The following is a 24029-nucleotide window of genomic DNA, read 5'->3' on the forward strand; positions in this document are numbered from 1 at the left end:
AATCACGGATTATATGTTTACATTACTTATTTTATTCATTGCCCACCGTTTTATAAGTCGAAACACAAGAGACTAGACAGACAGTAGCATTTTTCACAGTGTCTCTCTCCCCTTGTTGATACACACTGTTTAAATGGCAAACAATTATGATTTAGACCTTAACAAATTTCACAAATTTTGACCATCACACATTTTGGATAAAGTAATAAGGAAGGTGAAATATTTTGGGTAAATGTTCCTAAAACGGATTGTAACTATATATGGACATATTATAAAGTATGAAAAGGCTTCACATGTCATGAATTCACTATGATATCATCATATTTGTATAGGGTTTATTATACTTCATTATACCGTAGCCTTCTTGCTAGATGAATACAGCCATAGCAAAACAGTACAAAACGTCTGTCAGCTCAATGGAAATGTCAAGTAATTTGATCCTGTAATTTTATGATTTAAACAGATCTCCATTTTGTCTTCAATGCAACATCATATTTTGTTTTTGAAGAACTCCTTGACAGTTATCCACCAGAGGGCAGTAAAGCTTTCTAAATCATCCCAGGCTGTGTGTGTGTTGAGCTGGGAGCTGGGTGCAGCTGAAGCCCTCTTGGGAACAAAGGTATTCGTTGGAGGTCCATCAGAGTGAAAGGCTATTCTGTGTAATCCACTAAATCCAGAATGCGAACAGAAGGCCATGTCACTTTGAGTTCACACCCTAGTAGCTGGATATAACACTACAGATAGTAGGCCAACTGGGTATGCATGACAACCACTAGAACAACATATTAGAAAACGTGTGACCTATTGACACTAAATCAATCAACAGGTAAGAGTGTATTATGGAGATAGATGGATTTGGTTACTACACTGAACCAAAATATAAACGCAACATGTAAAGTGTTGGTCCCGTGTTTCATGAGCTGAAATAAAAGATCCCTGAAATTTTCCACATGCACAAAAAGCTTATTTCTCTCAAGTGTTGTGCACAAATTAGTTTACATCCCTGTTAGTGAGCATTTACTCCTTTGCCAAGATAATCCATCCACCTGACAGGTGTGGCATATCAAGTAGTTGATTGTGTGCTGAGGACAATAAAAGGCACCTCTAAAATGTGCAGTTTTGTCACACAACGCCTCAGAGTTTTGAGGACGTTTTGAGGAAGCGTACAATTGGCATGCTGACTGCAGGAATGTCTATTAGAGCTGTTGCCAGAGATCCGTACACAATTCCTGGAAGTTGAAAATGTCCCAGTTCTTCCATGGCTTGCATACTCACCAGACATGTCACCCATTGAGCATTTTTGGGATGCTCTGGATTTACATGTACGACAGCGTGTTCCAGTTCTCGCCAATATCCAGCAACTACGCACAGCCATTGAAGAGGAGTGGGACAACATTCCACAGCCCACAATCAACAGCCTGATCAACTCTATGTGAAGGAGATGTGTCACGCTGCATGAGGAAAATGGTGGTCACACCAGATACTGACTGGTTTTCTGATCCACTCCCCTACCTTGTTTTAAGGTATCTGTGACCAACAGAAGCATCTATATTCCCAGTCATGTGGAATCCATAGATTAGAGCCTAATGAATTTATTTCAAATGACTGATTTCCTTGTATGAACTGTAACTCAGTAAAATCTTCGAAATTGCATTCATATTTTTATTCAGTGTCGAAAGTAACAATAGAATTGAGCAGTTTATATGCCCAGTTACGACCATGTCTATTGTATTCAACGGAACTCCTATTGAAGAGCAAATCTACAGCAGGACCCATAACAACAACGCCACTCAACACATTCCAATTCCAGTCAGGTAGAGCCCATCAGTCAGCTGGGGACAATGAAAGCTATTGCGAGTGAGTTGGTAAATATTTTGAGAGAGGAGACAGAAACACAATTAAAGAGGCAGAATGTAAATGTTGAATAAATGGAACGTGTGGTGAAGAGGGAGTCTCTTCTGAAGCAGCTAATTGATCAATTAGGTAAACAGAAAGTGCAGAGGGAGACTGAGGGGTGGGTCGGGAGATAGATAAGCCTCAGTAGTAATGACTCAGCTGTGGTTATGGAAGGCTGGAGATCTGGAGATCCTAATCGAGAACAATGGCTTTTGGGAACAGGAACACCTTGTGGACAACCTGTAGAGAACCGTGCCAGGATGAGTATGGAGTAGAGTGTGTGTGTGTGTGTGTGTAATACACATAAGTGTATTTCCCTATGCTCCTGTGTGTGTGTGTGTGTGTGTGTGTGTGTGTGTGTGTGTGTGTGTGTGTGTGTGTGTGTGTGTGTCTGTGTGTGTGTGTGTGTGTGTGTGTGTGTGTGTGTGTGTGTGTGTGTGTAGCGGCTTGTCTCCAGACTGCAGTGTGGAGTGGAGAGCCGTGGGCCATGGGGCTGAACGAGACGGGGCCCAGTGCTGACAGCCCGGCGGACAGGTCTCCACCCTCATTCCCTCCGTCTTTCATTTGAATAATTCATGCTAATTACCTACTTACCGTGAGCAGAACTGTCAGCCCGCGGGTCCCAGCAGACAACGTCAAAACACACACCTCCCAGATCAGCACACTCCCAATGGAAAGTTCAGCGCTGCTGTTGTCAAACAAAAGGGAATTTCTTTAACAAAAGCTAGCTGTCAGGTAACAGTGTAAGTTAATGATGGAGTAGACCCCTGCTCCACTAGAATAGCTGAGGATGGTACTTCTATTCTAGACTGCACTGAACTGCAGTGTTTAGTGACATGAAGGGACAGCAAGGACACTGGGGACAGAATTCAATCATAAAACATTGCATAACACGGAACAGAAATGATCCAGGGTCATGATAAGAAGCAGTTGGAGGTAATGCAGTTGACATCTCCAATACTGCATAATCAACCTGTGAGAAATCACATTGCAGAAAAATTCACAACAATCGAATTTTGGCCTGGATATCCTATATCGAGTGTGCTATGTACACACTCTCTCTCTCTTGTACACACAGTATTTTTCCAGCTGCCTATAAGCACTGCAATGAGCACCTTTTCAGACCTCCCCCACACACACACTGGTTTTCTGCCACTCTGTTTACGGGAGCTCAGAAGTTTTCATCCTGTTAATTTAAGGGTTCGTTACACAAAGAAATCTTCACTTGGCCAAACCTGCAATTCCACTGATGAGCTTCCTGGCTGGGTACCCAGCTACCCACTAGCTGCTACCCAGGTGATTCTGGACAGCCTTGAGTGTGTGGCATCCAGTCATCCAATCAGTGAGCAGAGCTGCCCGCCGTGCACGATCCTCCAGCTCTAATACCCACAACAAAACCGCTGCAATTTGGGGCTCATTCTGCCCCGCTTGTCTCGTTCTCTCTACGAAAGCTCCCATTGGTATGCATGGGACTGCTTCCTACTAACAATAATGTGAGACTAAAACCAATGGCTTGCCAGTTGAACAGCCCCTGGGTGGAAACAGGGTTCACCAAATGAGGCAGAGTATTATTGCCAGACAGACAGAACTGCACTTTGGCAAGTACCCTGCACTAAAAACACACACGTGCGCATACACCAACACACACACACACACAAGTTTGACAGATCCTCAGCAGCTGTGGCGGAGGACGGCCATGTGTGTGGGGATGAGGCTGTTGACAGGGATGTCCATTAGCCGCTGGATGACTCATGGACAGCCATAATGGCAGCAGTCTGTCCCTCCAGTCGTCATCACCAGTATAACAGGTTGCTTCACTTCACCCTGCTAATGTGTTCTATTCTTTCTGACTGATTCCGCATGATCACTTCTCAGTTGAATCCTCATTAAGATGTCAAATCAGTGGTTAATGTATTTTAGCGTTTCCCCTCGTCCCCTAAACTGTTATTTATGACACTTATTAGACAGTGTAACCCAGCCATCAATTAATGTCCTACAGGCATTGCAGGCAATTGGGGTATAGTGACGTTGAATCAAATGTACTGGAACATCCATTAATCCCACAATTCCCATAAAAGTGCTCAGACAAAAATTAACACACGTACATGGTGAACACTGTGTGTGTGTGTGTATATCTCTCGCACGCACGCAAACACACACTGCATGCAGTGAATGCACAGTGGATGCAAGTAAGACAAAGTATATTTTTTCAGGCATAAAGCAAAAACAAGTAAGAAGAGTAGGACTAGCCATATCTCATTTTGTGTCAACCATTATTCATTTACTGTGTGCTGCTGTCATCTGCAAATGTCTACTGTCAGTGTAGCTGAGAAGATGAAGGAGTGGGTATACACCCAGTGGTGTGTGTTAGGCAAAACGCTGTCTCGGGATTGTGTGTGTCTGTACGCACACATACAGTATATGCGTGTGTGTGCATGTGTGTGTTCACGTACTGTATGTGTGTGCGGACGTGTGTGTGTTTGCGTGTGTGTGTGTGTTTGGGCCCATGGCCTGTAGGGCAGGGGCTTCTGTCAGGCCTATGAGTGAGTGATGAATGTGTGCAGGATGGGGAACCGGGTGCCCACTGCATTAACACTGCTCCGCGGCAGAATGTGTGTGTGTATGTGTGTGTGTGTGTGTGTGTGTGTGTGTGTGTGTGTGTGTGTGTGTGTGTGTGTGTGTGTGTGTGTGTGTGTGTGTGTGCCTGAAAGCACAAGGAGATAATGCTTCTCTCTTTCTCATCTCCCTCATCCTCGCTCATCCTGACACCACCCATGCCCTATTCGTCACACTCCTGCCTCTCATCACAAACCTAATCGTCTCGCCCCCTCGGCAAGTACGTGCTGCGCAAATTAAAGCGCCTCTGCCCCTTTTCTTTATTCATCTTTGTCCTCGTCCTCGTCCTCTTCTTATTAGTTTTTTTTATTTACATGTGCAACTCTCAACAGACAGCAAGTGGCCATGACTGTCTCCATAATGTGTCTACTTGTCAACATTTAGCTGTTGAACTGACATTTTCTATTTATGTTTACAAATTGAAGATATTACTATGTAGATGTGAGGGTGTGTATTCATTGAAATGGACCATAAAATATTGTAGAAGGAATGACAATGGCCCATCCTGCCACAGCCATACAGTGTGCTGATCATTACAGAAAACACTGAGCATGCATATAGGATACAGAAAGGCTTATAGAACTGCTTTCACATTAGCAGTCTTTGGTAATAAAAAAGACAGTCTAACCTAGTATTTGCATTTTCCCAAATGTTCACATTTAGAATAGTTTCCATTCTTTATAGACAAAATAGTTTTTCAGTTTGCTGATGCTATTTCATGTTACAGACGCACAATGCCATTTTATGAGAATACGATATGAAAGAGTGTGTCATAAATTTGCCACAAGCTAATAACTAGCAGTCCTCTCATAAGGCTTTTCAATCAGCCAGAAGCCCTTGTTCTATTTCCATTTTCAACAGCACTGGAACCACAATTACTGTGAGTGAGGGATTGATTTAACGGTCATCAAAGAGTGAGAACAGACATATATATTCAGAACTTGAAAGAGAAACCTACCAGTTGGTAGGCTGTAATAGCGTGAAGAGAGATCCAGCCTGCCTTTGGACTGGAGAGAGAGAGAGAGAGAGAGAGAGAGAGAAAAAAACAGAGGTATAATCTATAACTGTAAGGTTGGTAATGAGAAAGGTGGGGGTGCAGCAGTCTGTTCACTGTGATAAGCTGGGGAACTTCCCTCAGGACTTAAACATCTCTGACCCAACAACAACAAAGGCAACAAATAGCTTTTTACCCCATCCATCTTTCTGTGCTCTATCCTTCCCTTCCCCTCTCCCTCTCCCTCTCGCTCTCTCTCTCTCTCTCTCTCTCTCTCTTCGTCTTATCCCTCTCTCCATTCTTTCCTAAATTCAGGTCCACACACAGCACCGCTGCCATGTAATCGGTTTCATCAGCGAATCTATTAGCCAAAGAAGAATACATGGTAATTAAAAAGAGAGCGGCCAAGCGTAGCAGAGAGAGGTTTTACGGAGGCGCTCGTGTGGAAAAAGATAGAGAACGAGAGAGAAAGGGGGAAGTGGGGAGAGAGTGAGCTAGCGAGCGCAAGAGAGAGAGAGAGTGAAATGAATGAAGTCAGGAAATAAAAAGAAAGAGCGTGAGGGTCACAGTGGTTTGGTCCTGCTCTCCAGTGTTCCGAGACAGAACGCTCTGTGAATAGAAATTAGACTAAATTAGACTAAATGCCATGTTAATGTGGTCGGTCACACAATAAGGCCACATTTCACCATGACCAGTCACCAGTGACCACTCCATAAACATTTTATTTTTTACCAAATGTAACCTTTATTTAACTAGGCAAGTCAGTTAAGAACAAATCCTTATTTACAATGACGGCCATACCCAGACGTCGCTGGGCCAATTGTGCGCCGCCCTATGGGACTCCCAATCACGGCCGGATGTGTTACAGCCCGGAATTGAACCAGGGACTGTAGTGACACCTCTTGCACTGAGATGCAGTGCCTTAGACCGCAGCGCCACTCGGGAGCTCATGAACCTACTGAGGACATGTACTGTGGTGATTTTTCAGAATGGTTACCTCAACACTGTTGGACCACAGATATTGTTTCACTGGACATGTCATGTGTTATAGAATCAGGATGGAGACATCACAGATGTGGAACTCTTGAATAATGCTCCCCCACCACTCCCATTCCCAGCACCTTGGGACTGATTTGCATGATAGTTCCCATTCAATCACATTATAAATCCTTTCCATGTACAAGCAGGGTTCACATTTCAGTGATGGTGTGATCCCCTATAATATGACTGGGCACTACTAACGATGTTACCATGTGCACCCTCATTAGTGTTCAAAAATATCATTGTTGGTCCAGTCCATAATTTTTATGACATACTCAGAAATCTATATTTATTTCAAACCCTTTCACAAGTGCCACCACCATAACACATTGGTGCTGATGTTTAAATCTGAGGGCAACTCCATGAATCATCTATTTTCTGTTTATCTCCTCTATATACAATGTTCATTTCATTCAGCTGTAGATGCAGTAGCCAGTGGACCAGAGACTGAACTCCAATATATTTCCCGAAACACGCTGGCTGTACGTTCCGCTGCCAAGCTGTGCTAACATTCATTTTCTGCTGAAACAGCCACTGGCCTGCGAGAGCAAGTTTGCCCTGAGCCGAAATATCAATTATACTGTTCTCTCCCTAGCGGACAGAGTGTCTTTAATCTTCACACAACCAATCAAAATGTCTTATGACTGGGTGGGAGAAATGTGGGGCTGAAGTAACGGGAGGGGAAGGAGAGTTTCAGCCACACAGTTAATATTTACAGGGGGTTTGTGGATGGGTCTCCTACTGCTGGAATGAATAAATATATATGGTCGGTCTGTCTGTCTGTCTGTCTGTCTGTCTGTCTGTCTGTCTGTCTGTCTGTCTGTCTGTCTGTCTGTCTGTCTGTCTGTCTGTCTGTCTGTCTGTCTGTCTGTCTGTCTGTCTGTCTGTCGCTGGTTGGCATGTGAAGATGCTGTAATTTTCCGCCACAGTTCCCCTGCTGTTTGATGGCTTTTCCTTGGCCGGGCGCAGCGACAGAGATAGCGTTGAACAAGGCAAAGGCCCCGCCAGCACTCCTGCCTTCCCGCGATTATTAATGCAGCAGCAGCCACCGTGGCCGCCAGGTTAAACCAGCAATCAGCACTCTCTAAATAACATCATTCACAGCCTCTTTAAAAGGGAGGCACTCAGACAGACACAGTCCCAGAGCTCCACACACAGTACATGTACCGGGAATGGAGGTACAGGGAGCAGTGCACATCAGAGACCTATTCTAACCACTGACCCTGCTCAATCTGCATCTCACTACCTCAAGACACCTCAATATGGACCTTTCAACCACTAGATCAGAGTCCCGGTCTTCTCACTGACCTGGTGAGACGTTGTTAAGAGAGGCACCTCACTCCTCCCCCTCATTCACACTACCTATCATCACAACAGGACTCCTCTCACAACCTATTGATCTTAGAATACTTCTATTTCATTATTGACTCCAAAACTATTATAATAACACCTCCACATACATAAGGACTATTCAAAGCTGGTCTGACCAATCGGAATCCACGCTTCAAGATTGTTTTGATCAAGCGGACTGGGACTGTTTCGGGTAGCCTCAGAGAATAATATCAATTTATACGCTGATTCGGTAAGTGAGTTTTTAAGGAAGCGCATAGGAGATGTTGTATCCACTGTGACTATGAAAACCTACCCTAACCAGAAACCGTGGATAGATGACGGCATTCGCGCATAACTGAAAGTGCGAACCACCGCATTTAACCATGGAAAGGTGACTGGGAATATCGCCGAATACAAACAGTGTAGTTATTCCCTTTGCAAGGCAATCAAGCAAGCAACATTTTAGCATAGAGACAAAGTGGAGTCGCAATTCAACAGCTCAAACACGAGACGTATGTGGCAGGGTCTACAGACAATCACGGACTACAAAAAGAAAACCAGCCACATCACGGACACCGACGACTTGCTTCCAGACAAACTAAACACCTTCTTTGCCCACTTTGAGGATAATACAGTGCCACCGATGTGGCCCGCTACCAAGGACTGTGGGCTCTCCTTCTCCGTGGCCGACGTGAGTAAGACATTAAAACGTGTTAACCCTCGCAAAGCTGCCGGCCCAGATGGCATCCCTAGCCGCGTCCTCAGAGCATGCGCAGACCAGCTGGCTGGTGTGTTTACGGACATTCAATCTCTCCCTATCCCAGTCTGCTGTCCCCACATGCTTCAAAATGGCCACCATTGTTTCTGTACCCAAGAAGGAAAAGGTAACTGAACTAAATGACTATCGCCCCGTAGCACTCACTTCTGTCATCGTGAAGTGCTTTGAGAGATGAGTCAAGGATCATATCACCTCCACCTTACCTGTCACCCTAGACCCACTTCAATTTGCGTACCGCCCCAATAGGTCCACAGACGATGCAATCGCCATCACATTGCACAATGCCCTATCCCATCTGAACAAGAGGAATATCTATGTAAGAATGCTGTTCATTGACTACAGCTCAGCATTCAACACCATAGTACCCTCCAAGCTCATCATTAAGCTTGATGCCCTGGGTCTCAACCCCGCCCTGTGCAATTGGTTCCTAGACTTACTGATGGGCCGCCCCCAGGTGGTGAAGGTAGGAAACAACATCTCCACTTCGCTGATCCTCAAAACTGGGGCCCCACAAGGGTGCATGCTCAGCCCCCTCCTGTACTCCCTGTTCACCTATGACTGCGTGGCCATGCACGCTTCTAACTCAATCAAGTTTGCAGACGACACAACAGTAGTAGGCTTGATTACCAATACCGATGAGACAGCCTATAGGGAGGAGGTGAGGGCACTGGAAAACAAGGAAAACAACCTCTCACTCAACGCCAACAAAACAAAGGAGATGATCGTGGACCTCCGGAAACAGCAGAGGGAGCACCCCCCTATCCACTTCAACGGGACAGCAGTGGAGAAGGTGGAAAGTTTTAATTTCCTCGGCGTACACATCACGGACAAACTGAAATGGTCCACCCACACAGACAGTGTGGCAAAGAAGGCACAACAGCGCCTCTTCAACCTCAAGAGGCTGAAGAAATTTGGCTTGTCACCTAAAACCCTCAAACTTTGAGAGCATCCTGTCGGGCTGTATCATCGCCTGGTACGGTAACTGCACCGCCCATAACTGCAGGGCTCTCCAGAGTGTGGTGCGGTCTGCACAACGCATCACCGGGGTCAAACTACCTGCCCTCCAGGACACCTACAGCTCCCGATGACACAGGAAGGCCAAAAACATCATCAAGGGCAACAACCACCCGAGCCACTACCTGTTCACCCTGCTACCATACCATCTATTGCATCTTGCCTATGCCGCTTGGACATTGGTCATCCATATATTTACATCTATATATTCTTATTCCATTCCTTTTCTTAGACTTGTATGTATTAGGTAGTTGTTGTGGAATTGTTAGATTACTTGTTAGATATTGCTGCACTGTCGAAACTAGTAGCACAAGCATTTCGCTACACTCGCAATAACATCTGCTAACCATGTGTATGTGACCAATAAAATTAGATTTGGACTCATGCACACACACCTTATTTGTTTCATTATCAAATGTTGGTTGCCCACTCTCTAAAACCAACTGAAACCTATTGGGAATGTGTATTTCAGTGGTAAGATTGAAAATCAATGAAAAGGGGGTTGGAGTGTAAACAGATTATTAACTCTGTGTATTGGGGCAAGATCACTGCATTACATACCTCTGTGATTCCCAATAGATGACCTGGAGCACAATAGATTTTCATGCACTTGCTTCGCAGAAATCCAATCGTAATTTCAACCTGATCAATGATTTGCTCAAGATGATCATGCTCTCAACCGACAGACTTTGAGTTTGATGTACTGTTCACAATAAACAAAGAGGGACAGAGATGGAGAGAGAAAAAGAGAAATTGAGAGAAGAGGTAGTGGTAGAGAGAGAGGGGGGGGAAGAGAGAAAAGAAGGGTGATTGCTTTCAGGGTGAGAGAGAGTGTGTTTTCCTGGTTGGAGGGGGAGAGAAGAATAGTCTCTCTAGATGGGAGGAAGAGGCCCTGCTCTGGCACTGATAAAGTGACTGAAGCCCACTACTGCCATAGTTTGACAATTCCAGCCGCAATCTTCTACTCTCATTTCTTCTGTCCTCCTCTCTGCCAGACCCTGCTCTTTGCAGGCATAATAATGGCTGTCTCAGCACCCTGTCTGCCTGCTCCACACACTCCCCTGTAGTGCCAGGGTTCCACAATAGAAGTACATTTGAGGGGTACTTTTGTTGTGCTGTAGCCCTGACAGCCTTTCATTAGACCAGGGTAGAATTAAAAGGGCTCCCATTCTTCTTCATCTTCCTCCCCCCCCCTCATTCTAATTTCCTCCTCATCTTCCTCCACTTTCTCCTCCTCCTCCCTCCGCTCAGGTCTGACACATGGAGGTGTCTCTGGAGCATGTATGGCAGAACCACTCTCAGGTCTGCACCAGTCCATTATCACGGAGATGGGAAAATGCCTTCAAAATGTATGTAGACCAGAAGCTCAGCAGGGAAGGAAAAAAACACTGCACGTGCAGAGTTTCACATTTGAACGTGTCAATATGTTCTGATGGTTGTAAGAAAGCGGGCCAGAGCATAGTTGATATTGAATAGGCATGTTATGCATGATGTGGATCTCTGACTACTGCTCCCTATCAAGGCTTTTGTCACGTTCCTGACCTGTTTTCCTTTTTCTTGTATTTATTTAGTTGGTCAGGGCGTGAGTTGGGTGGGTTTGTCTATGTTTGATTTTCTATGTTGGGATGTTTGTGTTCGGCCGGGTATGATTCTCAATCAGAGACAGCTGTCAATCGTTGTCCCTGATTGAGAATCATACTTAGGCAGCCTGGGTTTCACGTGTGTTTTGTGGATGTTTGTTTCCGTGTCTGTGTTTGTTGCACCACACGGTACTGTATCGGTTTATGCACTTCGTTTATTTGTTTTGTAATTCAGTATTCAGTTTCGTTTTAATAAATCATTATGAACACTAACCACTCTGCGTATTGGTCCGATCCGTCTCGCCTCTCCTCGTCCGAGGAGGAGGAAGAATATGACGATAGCCGTAACAGAAACACCCACCACCAATGGACCAAGCGGAGTGGAGAAGGGCGGCAACAGCAGTGGAAAAAAACCCAGGACTCCTGGACTTGGGAAGAGATTCTGGATGGCAAAGGACCCTGGGCTCAGCCAGGGGAATATCGCCGTCCCAAGGCGGAGTTGGAGGCAGCGAAGGCAGAGAGGCGCTGGTATGAGGAGGCAGCGCGGCGACGCGGTTGGGAGCCCGAGAGTCAGACCCAAAAATGTATTGGGGGGGAACACGCGGAGTGTGGCAAAGCCGGGTAGGATACCTGAGCCAACTCCCTGTGCTTACCGTGGAGTGAGAGGGCGTTGTACTGGTCAGACACCGTGTTATGCGGTAAAGCGCACGGTGTCCCCAGTACGCGTGCTTAGCCCATTGCGGGCTATTTTCACCTCGCCGCACTGGTAGGGCTAGGTTGGGCATCGAGCCGGGTGCCATGAAGCCGGCCCAACATATCTGGCCTCCAGTACGTCTCCTCGGGCCGGCGTACATGGCACCAGCCTTACAGATGGTGTCCCCGGTTCGCCAGCATAGCCCAGTGCGGGCTATTCCACCTCGCCGCACTGGCAGGGCTACGGGGACCATTCAACCTGGTAGGGTTGGGGAGGCTCGGTGCTCAAGAGCGCGTGTCCTCCTTCACGGTCCGGTATACCCGGTGCCACCTCTACGTACCAGTCCTCCGGTGGCAGCCCCCCGCACCAGGCTGTCTCTCCGGGTTCTCTCTCCAGCTGCTCCCACCTGTCCAGCGCTGTCAGAGCCTTCCTCCTCTCCAGCGCAGCCTGGGTCTGAACTGCCTGCCTTCCCAGCGCTGTCTGAACTGTCTGCCTGCCCAGCGCTGTCCGTCTGTTCCGAGCCGTCAGAGCTGCCCGTCTGTACTGAGCCTTCAGAGCCGTCCAGCCAGGACCAGCCAGAGCCGTCCAGCCAGGACCAGCCAGAGCCGTCCAGCCAGGACCAGGCAGAGCCGTCCAGCCAGGACCAGCCAGAGCCGTCCAGCCAGGAGCCGCCAGAGCCGTCCAGCCAGGAGCCGCCAGAGCCGTCCAGCCAGGAGCCGCCAGAGCCGTCCAGCCAGGAGCCGCCAGAGCCGTCCAGCCAGGAGCCGCCAGAGCCGTCCAGCCAGGATCCGCCAGAGCCGTCCAGCCAGGATCCGCCAGAGCCAGCCAGCCAGGATCCGCCAGAGCCAGCCAGCCAGGATTCGCCCCTCAGTCCGGTGCTGTCCCTCAGTCCGGAGCTGCCCCTCAGTCCGGTGCTGCCCTTTGGTATAGTGGGATTGACATGGAGGGTGGCCATTGGGAGGAGGCCACGGAGGCGGGGTTTGACTATGGTGGGGTGGGGACCACGACCAGCGCCAGAGCCGCCACCGTGGACAGACGCCCACCCAGACCCTCCCCTAGAGTTTATGCTGGTGCGCCCGGAGTTCACACCTTAAGGGGGGGAGGTTATGTCACGTTCCTGACCTGTTTTCCTTTTTCTTGTATTTATTTAGTTGGTCAGGGCGTGAGTTGGGTGGGTTTGTCTATGTTTGATTTTCTATGTTGGGATGTTTGTGTTCGGCCGGGTATGATTCTCAATCAGAGACAGCTGTCAATCGTTGTCCCTGATTGAGAATCATACTTAGGCAGCCTGGGTTTCACGTGTGTTTTGTGGATGTTTGTTTCCGTGTCTGTGTTTGTTGCACCACACGGTACTGTATTGGTTTATGCACTTCGTTTATTTGTTTTGTAATTTAGTATTCAGTTTCGTTTTAATAAATCATTATGAACACTAACCACTCTGCGTATTGGTCCGATCCGTCTCGCCTCTCCTCGTCCGAGGAGGAGGAAGAATATGACGATAGCCGTAACAGCTTTGACAGATTAGAAAGTGTGTGTATATGGATTCAAGGCAAATAATGAGAGATGACTTGTAAAATTGTAGCTGAGCCCATTGACAAAAAAAGGCCCTGTCAATATTGCTGGGTGGTGCAGAGAGAAAAGCAAGGGATTCAGGGATGACTTTGTTTTGGTTTATTGCTTATTACCATCATAATCATCTGTCCTCTTCCACTCTGCAGTCTGGGCACACCTCTCCGCCTGCCTCGTCTCTGTGTTAGACGGTGATTGCCTTGTATTCAAAGATGCTTCTGTGAGGCTCTGTTCCGACAAATGCTTTTCCAATACCACTCACAGCAGAGCACACCTCATTTAAATCTGTGAAAGGGATTTTGATTCCATCAGCAGAATGCTTTGAGGCGAGAGAAGGTGCAGGCCATTCAATAATGCGTCAGGGATGAGAAAAAGCACAAGAATATTCTTTCTCACCTACCATATACATACAGTATGCTGAAAGAGCTGCCTCTCTCCTCAGACAGTGTTGTTCATTTAATCCTTCTTTTATTCTTAACACAGACCCTCATTTAGCTTCACGGCTTTCCGGCAGCATGAGGAAGTGTAAGCCATGTGCCGAGCAGCTTTCAAACACACTGTGAAACAAAAACATTGGACTGATCATAAGCTTTGATCTAAGAGTTATAGCAGAGACTCACTGTAGGATCTGTGTGGAGACTATCATGTAACGTGTGAAGTCTGAGGTTTATATTTTGTGGCTGTGTGTGTGTATGTGTGTGTGTGTGTAGCTACGTGTTTCTGTTGTGGACCAACTGCTGATATCTTCACTGTTGCAGCTTGTTGACCTTCAACACTTATCAATGCATATCTTTTGTCTAAGCAATTGCCAGCTTTTCAGTCCGAGAGGGATTGGATAATGCATCCAAATTAAAATCTTGTGTAAATCCCCACGCTTGATTGCTTGAGAGCCGCTGAGAGTTGTTCCAACCTTAATGCTGAAGGACTTCCTGCATCCCAAAGTCATTTTCTTTTTCATTCGTTTATGAACACTTCTTGTTTTCTGCCCAGGGACTTTTCCCTGGTACAGCTGCATACAAATACATCTAGCTTAACAATGAAACAAATTCCCCATCCTCTCAGTTGTGCTGCTATTTATAATAGTAATATAATATTGTCTGTATATACACGGACTGTACAAAACATTAAGAACACCTGCTCTTTCCATGACATAGAGTAGACTGACCAGGTGAATCTAGGTGAAAGCTATGATCCCTTATTGATATCACTTGTTAAATCCATTTCAATCAGTGTAGATGATTGAAGGGGAGGAGGGGAGGAGACAGGTTAGAGAAGGATTTTTAAGCCATTCACGTGTGCCATTCAGAGGGTGAATGGGCAAGACAAAATATTTAAGTGCCTTTTAACGCGGTATGGTTGTAGGTACTAGATGCAATGCAGCTGGGTTTGTCACGCTCAACAGTTTCCAGTGTGTATCAAGAATAATCAACATGGGCCAGCATCCCTGTGGAATGCTTTTGAAACCTTGTATTGTCCATGCCCCGATGAATTGAGGCTGTTCTGAGGGCAAAAAGATGGGTCCAACTCAATATTAGGGAGGTGTTCTTGATGTTTTGTACAATCAGTGTCTGTAGAACTCATACATTTGGTTAAACTCAAATTGGTGAACACTTAATTGTTTACCTATATGGAAACAAGGGTCTAATGCTGTAATCATCCGCATAGTACTTGAGTCTAGTGATGTTTTTAGTTGAGGCAGTTTGCTAGTCTCCACCCAATGAGCTGCCTCCTCTGAGAGCCTAAACACCAAATCAGTGATGGCGGGGGTGCAAAGGCTACAGGGAAATCAACTCTTGACTCCAGCAGCTGAGAGGGGTACAGGACAAGTGTCACAGGACACCATACCACAGGGCTAACAATACTAATGGCACTTATTTTACATTATGATAATTGCCAACACAAAATTGGCACCTAATTTTTCCCTGTTTCTAATTATTGAGCTCTCCAATGCTAGCAGGCACTGAGAGCAGCAGAACATTGGCAGGCAATTAAACTCCTGCAATTATGGTTCCATTGTAACGTGCTGTGGCTTTACAGAGGATTTGTGGGGCAGAGAATGATTGCTCTCCGATGCAATTAAAAACGGGACAAATCTGGTCTGGACCTGTAAATGTGTCTGCACACGACGGGTCTTTTGAAGCTTACCGCAGTTACACTCTGAAGTCATTCTAGCGGTTGTGAAACATGTCCCAGAATATTTGTAAGAGGTCACACGGACATACTCACCAAAGAACCTACTGAGGCAAATCGATTTTAGAATACACACTTGGAACACAGTCCACACACACACACACAGTGTTTCATCCATAGACACACATTTGCATTTAGTTTCCAGAGTGTGGCATGCTGGGTAGGATTAGCCACCCTCCTCTCCTCTGCAGTGTGTAGCGTGTCGGAGGAAGCATTGACCCGGTACGAATGTGCTCGGTAGGAAGTGGCAAAGCACCGGACTCGGGCACTATCGGGCCGTGGCCATCTGGAAACAGTGGCAGGAGAGTGTTTATGACTGAGGCAGCCCTCTGGGAAACTAACGACACCCACAACCTGGGCCACTACCTTGTCCTGTGCTGCTGCTGTAGACCAGCCATCAAAGGATAACAACTAACAAGTCATTTTAATAGGAGATTATCTGTAGGGCTCTAATCAGCATCTCTGATGGTGCTTAGTGTTAAGTGTTATTAAGACATGCTGTTCTCCGTGACACTACTGCTCTTCATCTGTTTTTTTAGTTGTGTTGTTTGTTGTTTTGAGCACCGGTACGCCTCTAAATGGAACTCCTGGTATTAACTCGTAGTCGCTAGGAGCCATTATTAGCTATTAGCATTTGTTTCACATGGCATGTTAATTTGCCTTAATTTAATTGATCAAAAACATTTCCAATAAAATCCATTAATTGTAGCCTGGGGCTGGAGAGAACAGCATGTGTTTGTGCCTGTGTGTGTTTGCCATTAACAGGTAGACTCTGCCAATTACAGTTAGAGTCCGTGGAGTTAATCAAACACAGTGCACAAATATACCTCGGAGCAGAGAAAAACAGCTCTCAACTCTTCACTCATCTCTTTAAATGTCACATTCAAAGTGTCATGGATTAGAAAATGTTTTCTGGGATGGCATGCTTGTTAGGGAGTAGCCGACAATGGCTTCAGAGAATGCATTTGTGGAGAAAAAAAAAAAGGTTTCCTCATAGTTCCACAGAGATGGTACACTACATGGCCAAAAGTAAGTGGATGCCTGCTCATCAAACGTCTCATTCCAAAATCATGGACATTAATATTGAGTTGGTCTCCCCTTTACTGCTATAACAGCCTCCATTCTTCGAGGAAGGCTTTCCACTGGATGTTGGAACATTGTTGCGGGGACTTGCTTCCATTCAGGCACAAGAGCATTAGTGAGGTCGGGCACTGATGTTGGGCGATTAGACCTAGTTCGCAGTCGGTGTTCCAATTCATCCCAAAGGTGTTTGAGCAGGCCAGTCAAGTTCTTCCACACCGATCTCGACAAACCATTTCATTATGGACCTTGCTTTGTGCACGGGGGAGGGTTGTCATGTTGAAACAGGAAAGGACCTTACCAAACTGTTGCCACAACGTTGGAAGCACAGAATCTTCTAAGATGTCATTGTATGCTGTTGCGTTAAGATGTCCCTTCACTGGAACTAAGGGGCCTAGCCCAAACCATGAAAAACAGCCCCAGACCATTATTCAACCTCCACCAAACTTTACAGTGGGCACTAATATATATCTCATTTATATATTTCTTGGGGGGGGGGGGGGGGGGGTAGTGTTCTTCTGGCAGCCGCCAAACCCAGATCCGCTAGATGGTGAAGCGTGATTCATCACTCCAGAGATCACGTTTCCACCACTCCAGGGGCAATTGGCAGCAAGCTTTACCACACTACAGCTGACTCTTGGCATTGCGCATGCTGATCTTAGGCTTGTGTGCGGCTGCTCAGCCATGGAAACCCATTTCATGAACTTCCTGATGAACAGTTGCTGTGTTGACGTTGCTTCAGGAGGCAGTTTGGAACTCGGTAGTGAGTGTTGCAACCGAGGACAGATGATTTTTACCCACTTTAGCACTTGTGTGGACTACCACTTTGCGACTGAGCCATTGTTGCTCCTATACATTTTCACTTCACAATAACAGCACTTACAGTTGACCGGGGCAGCTCTGGAAGGGCAGAAATTTGACAAACTGACTTGTTGGAAAGGTGGCATCCTATGACAGTGCCACGTTGAAAGTCACTGAGCTCTTCAGTATGGGCCTTTCTACTGCTAATGTTTGTCTATGGAGATCGCATGGCTGTGTGCTCGATTTTATACACCTGTCAGCAATAGGTGTGGCTGAAATGGCCAAATACACTTATTTGAAGGGGTGTCCACATACTTTTGGCCATGTAGTGTATAACAGAGGACTTTCAAAGTCCATTCTCATAAATCAAGAGTTCCCCATCTGTTTTTCTGTTCTATGGTGTTTGTTTACTTTCTCTCCTTCCTTTGTTCTATGTACTGAAACTTTCTTAATCCTTGCCAACACCCTCTTGGTGGCACTAGACCACCTTCCCTTTGTCAATTACCTCTCTCTCTCGATGAAAGTTTCCTGCCATCATGTGAGGCTCACATCTGCATTGCAGTGCCGAGGAGAAAGCAGTGGCTGGAAGAGAGGAGTCATTGTGCATGTAGAGAGAGAGAGGAAGAGGAGAGATGGCGGGGAAGTGAGAGAAAGAGGGAGATTAAATATGCAATTTAGCCACATCATGGAGTCATGAGTGACACCTTGGTATTATTGCCTTTTGACACACACTAACACATAGACCAATCAATCTCATCCAGAAGTGATGACAACACTGAGAGGGTCATGTACCCCTCCACCCCCACATAGACTCTCTCATTAATGGCATCAGCATTTTTCCTGTTCTCTCTCCATTTCCCTCCTGATGGCGGGACCCTGCTTCATTGTGTTCTGCCATGTTCCTGTAATTGCTGAAACGACCTGCCTTATGCTGAGCATGCACGTGTGTGTGTGTGTGTGTGTGTGTGTGTGTGTGTGTGTGTGTGTGTGTGTGTGTGTGTGTGGAGAGCAACTCTGTACCCCACCGAGGCCGGCTGGGAGTTTGTGGGGCTGAACGGCAGCAGAGCCGCGGGCGAGCTCCACACTGAGGGAAATGACAGCCTCCAGGCCAGCATTGGTTGATGACCGTGAAACTCTTACGGTTAACAAAATGCGAGCGGGAGGCTGGCACAGCGAGAACTGTGGCTGTGTGCAGTTCTGCCAGCAACACAAGCCCCTCTCCAACTACTCTGCAGTACAGAAACAAAACAACAGAGTCCGTGTTACAATTCATAACACCAGCAGCTATGCCATCCAAGGTAAGCAGAGAGGAGCTAGACAGAACAACTGCTATTTGTCACAGTCTTTAAGAATAAATTGTTTTTGTGCGTGAATAAATGCTGGTATAGAGAAGGCTGAGAGAAACTGTAGGTAGAGTAAACTACATGGTCAGAGAACAGTATTTGGGAGAGATAGAGTGCCTGCCTGCTTGCAGTCAGAGCAGAGGTGTTAGAGGAGAACAGATAAAAGGTAGGAGTAAGTGTTTGGAGAGGTGTGGGAGCAGAGGGCAGCCGTGGAGGAGGTGTGAGAGGGTGAGTGACCAAGCGTGAGCTGCTACTGCTCTCTCTGTCATTAAACACCACCACCATTTTAAAAGCTCCTCTCTCTCGAAAACGTACAAATACAGTCTGATGGAAATGTTTGATGTTTTCATGTAGTGATTTCGAAAATAGAGAATAGATAATAATTTTTCAAACGCACAATCAAATTAAATTGCTTTTTCAGAGAAACTCTGTTGAAGACATTGAGTTCTTAAAAACACCAGATTCGTAAATCTATATTTTCCCTAAGCAGAGAGCTTTTTCCTGTTAAATTTAGGTTCAAATGTGGTGCTAAAAACAGGTTGTGAAGTGGGAGTGATTACTGGCAGCTTTTTATCATGTAGTTTAACCTCTGGGCACTTAAATCAGCCCTCCTCTCTCTCTCTCTCTCTCTCTCTCTCTCTTAGATTATTATGCAGTAACATCAACAGATCTCCTTATGACTGATGAGGGTAATTTCTCCCCAACAGCAGAATGATCACTTTGGTTTGGTCCCCCAACTCCCTCCTCCTTCTCTATATCCGAGTAGAAAGAAAACAAAGACATTTGTTGCTGTCTCCAGCAGTGGGTAGAATGGGTTCAGATGATGAATAGCTCTCCAGTCCTCTGCATTTGAGCTACGCACAGATTGGCTATAATAAAGTGGTTGGTGAGAAAATAAACAAAATTGTGCACAAACAAAAGAAATTGGCAAATGTGTTCAGTTGGTGATCTGGATTTTTCATTGGTGAAGATGGTGCTTCTCAATCATAGAAACTTGGACTAGAATACAACATTTAATACTGATTTAAATAATACCATCACGTGTGAAAACAACAAACCTCCTTATTTTCTTTGATTTTCCTTTGGGGATCCAAAATAATACCCACGCCAATGTGAATTACCTTCATGGACTAGTCCCAGATATAGCGCGGTTCTTATTCCCAGTGTGTGCCCTCAGAGGAGTGATTGGAGAACAGTTAGGAGTTCTGTGCCTCTCTCCTAGCCTCATAGGTTCAGCCTCAGTGGGCTGTCTTTACCAATTTTCCCATCTGTCAGTCACAGGCCAAAACAAATCCACCTGTCTTCCAGGAGGCTGGGCTCAGAGACGCTGCAGCTGTCTGGGCCGGGACAGGAGAGTGTGACAGCGCCCTCCTCTGGTGATGGAGGGTCCATTAGTCTGCTTATTAGCCCACCTGTCACCACTACGACACCATCTCACCTGGAGGTGCCTCCAGCACACTAATGTGCAGACCTACCCTTGCCCCATCACAACAATACTTTGGTGCTAGAAGTAATGGCTCTATGCTTCTGTGATCCACATGTCCTTGATCATCATGAGGTTGTTTCCAACCTGGTAACAACATAACAAATCATCCATGAAAGACATGCACCTCAGTGGACTCATGATTGCTTGAACAATGAAGCCATTAACACCACATTATGTAAATGGTAATGGACAAAAACATCTAATAGGATAAAGGCTAAGTACAGTGCAATATAATGCCGCTGACTTTAACTGGCTCTTTGAATTATGTTTTCAATTATAACCTTGCTAATGTAATTCATTGTTACACAGCCGAAAATGCATTTTTAAAGCTTCACTGAGTCTCTATTTCAGAAATCAGGTTTAATCAGTCATGTACATTGAACACATGCACTGAAACGTCCTCTAAAGAGGTTGACAAAGTTGCCCGGGATCTGCGCTCGCTCCGGCTCTTAAAAGGGATATAACCCCCCCTCCCCGCCATGGCAGGTTTCCATTGTGGAGGGAAAGTGTTCATCTGAGATATGAAAGGCCTGTGCCTTTAAGAGGGCTGTCCCCCCTTTTCCTCATGCTCCCCCTCAACCACACAGAGTAGACACTCCTCCTGCGAGCATTTGTGAAGCAGCTCCTGTCCCTTACGTCTCTTTGTGAGGAAACAGAGGGCACACTTTCTAGAGCATACCTGGAGACAGAGACACAGAGTTCCAGGCAGGACGCCCAGGGTTCCAGCCTACAGCCACCCCTGGCCCAGCCCTGAGGGGGACAGCTCCCCCAGAGCACCTTGGCCAAGAGGTCCACGAAAGGAGAAAAGACGCTAATCAACTAGACCGTCCCAGAAAGTGAGATGAGAGTTGATGATATGAATGATATGAATCCAACTGATCAATGTGGGATCTGAACCCTAAGTGAGAGGTCTATTGAGTGTGTTGTATAAAGTAGCAGTTCTCTTGAAAAGTTAGACTGAAGCATCGAAGTATCCAGGTTACAAGGATAAAAGCTCATCGAGAGAAAACAAGAGATAGGACACTTCAGCTGAGAATGTATGCATTTTCAATGGGGTTTTTTTTACGTCTTGAATTGCCCCATTTGTATTCTTAATTCACCACCCAGCGTTTATCTTGTTTTTTCAGCTGCCTGTAAAGCAGCATGAAAAGACTCCATTGAAAGCACTTTCTGCGAGCCGGATAATATTATTTTCTAAAGCCTTGAAACTTTCGCAGACGTCTACAGAAAAAAGAAACCTATAACGAGAATAAGAAAACAATGCTGTGCTGGAACCCGTATGAGTAAGAGTCTCTGACTGGACTTTTATGATTGGAGAAGATACAGGAGTGAAGAGATGTATTCCGGCTGTGGAGTTGGAGTGGCCAGCATTCAAAGACAGTATCAGGTCAGGGACTCTGTCAGACCATACACCGGACCTGGAGGGAATACACAGGTCCCAATGGAAACCGGTGTGACCCCAGCTAGGTGCCCAGTATATCAGGTTCAGCCTTACAGTGGGCAGCCCTCCTGCACTGTCAACAGTGTTTCCAACACACAGCCCACTCCGGTGCCTATACCTCTAACTCCACCTCCCGCCGCACTCAAACCAGGCCAGGGTGGGTTCAAGAAGGTGTGTCGCACAGAGGAGGACTGCCCGTGCCCCTTCCCAGGATTGGCCTCAGGAGTGCTGGAGATGCGTGTCAAGGAGGGCAGTAAGATCCGTAACCTCATGGGTTTTGCCATGGCTCGCATGCAGGGGGATGTCAGTGGTGTTGGGGTTAGTGGAGGCGGTGGCCTGAGGCAGGTTGTTTTCTCTGGGTCAGGTCGTGCCGTCACCAAGACCATCACATGCGCTGAGATCATGAAGAGAAAAGTGGGGTCTCTGCACCAGCTGACCAAGCTGCGCTACAAGGGTGTGAGGGAAGTGTGGGAGAGCCACGAAGGGGGGGCATCGGAGATGACCGTTCACAGGACTGTCCCCTCCATCAGCATCCTTTTGTCCAAAGACCCCCTGGATCCGCAGGAGCCCGGCTACCAGCCCCCTGAGACCCTCAGTGCTCTCTGGGAGGACAGAGACGGTGTGGATGCCCTACAGACAGCCAGCAAGAGACCTCTTGGTCTGTCCCCATACAGTAGTTTCCCTGACTCTAAGAGAGTGTGTCTGGGTCTGGACGAGGGGACTCTGGCTCCGTCCAACCCCCTGGCTAACTGACTGACTGAACTGGTATCAAACAGTCGAGTGGGAAGGATCAGAGGAGTTCATTCTGCACTGCCCTCCACTCAAGCACAGTGCTGAAACAATCAGAACATTCACTCAGACAGAGCAGTACTTTCTGAGAAGAACTGAGCACCCTGCCCACCCCATCCTCCAGAGGTCAGTCAAAATAGGACCTGAAAGCTTGTCTTTGTAGATACAACATTTATTGAACCCATTTCTCAGCACAATCAATCGTTCGCCTTTGTGCCCAGAGATACTTAATGTCATCATACTATATGTCACACTGTAAGAGCTTAGACATGACAGCACACTTATCACATTTTAAATCATCAACACAACAAAACACAGAGCGACCAATCACCCAAGATCCCAGATTTCTGCTTTCAGTAGACTGACAATACCTTTTGAACATTGTAGTTCTGTTTTCCTAATTATATCCTACAACTGCAAATCTGTTCAAATGCACAAGGTAGGTCCACGACATTGTAATGAATACACAGAATATCTACACTCCCCTACGTATATATTTGGACAAGGAAGCTAACATGTTTCATTTGGCTCTACACGCCAGCATTTTGGATTTGAGATCAAATGTTTCATATGATGCAACAGTAGAGAATGCCACCTTTTAATTTGAGGGTATTTTCATACATATCCGTTTTACCATTTAGAAATGAATGCACTTTAAGCATCTACTCCCCCTCATTTTGAAGGTGTCATACGTGTTTTAACAAAGGCACTTATAATAGTCTACATTTAACACAATAAGTGAATTTGTCCAAATACTTATGGCACCTTCAAAATGGGGGGACGATATACATAAAGCGCATTCATTTCTAAACTATCCATAATATGACAAATGTATCATGTTTTCAAATATCCAAACATTCAAATAAACTATATGCAGGAAAAGCCTTTTTTTGTGTATTTCTATCCCTCAGACTTGCCTATAGTACTGTACAAAGTCCAGATTGAAAAGGAAATCACAGCGGGCTGATGTGTTGATAAGAGTAACGGGAGTGAAATTTGTCTAAGAGACAGCTGATTTAATGACATGGCCCCTGATAAGACGCAGCTCCAGAACCAAGCAGCCTGACAGATGCTGGGGGCTGAAATACAGGGACAGATTATCATTAAGATTACAACACTACATTGCAGCACACTAGAGAAAAGGATCAAAACTAGGCTTGATATAACTAAACACAGTCAGTGTCCCACCAGAATATGAAACCATAGCAGCAGACTCAACTCCATACCATTACTACAGTGCTAGGGTTCACGTAGAGGATATCTTATGCAGTGTTTGGGAGTAGTGAACTACATGTAATTCAACAAGTAATTTACTTACATTTGTTAGTGGAACTCAATTGAAATCTTGGTAGTGTTTTCAGTAGTTAATTACTTTTTAGAGGTGT

General features: G+C 46.0%; 1 protein-coding gene across 1 annotated transcript; it reads left to right on the forward strand.

The window, feature by feature from the left end:
• Positions 1–21855: 21855 nt before the first annotated feature.
• LOC120052466 (ribonuclease P protein subunit p25-like protein) lies at positions 21856–22608 on the forward strand. Its single transcript, XM_038999396.1, has one exon. It carries the CDS (start codon positions 21856–21858, stop codon positions 22606–22608), a length of 753 nt encoding a protein of 250 aa, XP_038855324.1.
• The last annotated feature ends 1421 nt before the right edge of the window (positions 22609–24029 follow it).

This window comes from Salvelinus namaycush, chromosome 1, assembly GCF_016432855.1.
Source record: "Salvelinus namaycush isolate Seneca chromosome 1, SaNama_1.0, whole genome shotgun sequence".
Lineage (NCBI taxonomy): Eukaryota > Metazoa > Chordata > Actinopteri > Salmoniformes > Salmonidae > Salvelinus > Salvelinus namaycush.

What these genes read in the sequence shown, in the direction of transcription:
- LOC120052466 (XM_038999396.1), top strand. Translation starts at nt 21,856, where the DNA reads ATGGAAACCGGTGTGACCCCAGCTAGGTGCCCAGTATATCAGGTTCAG.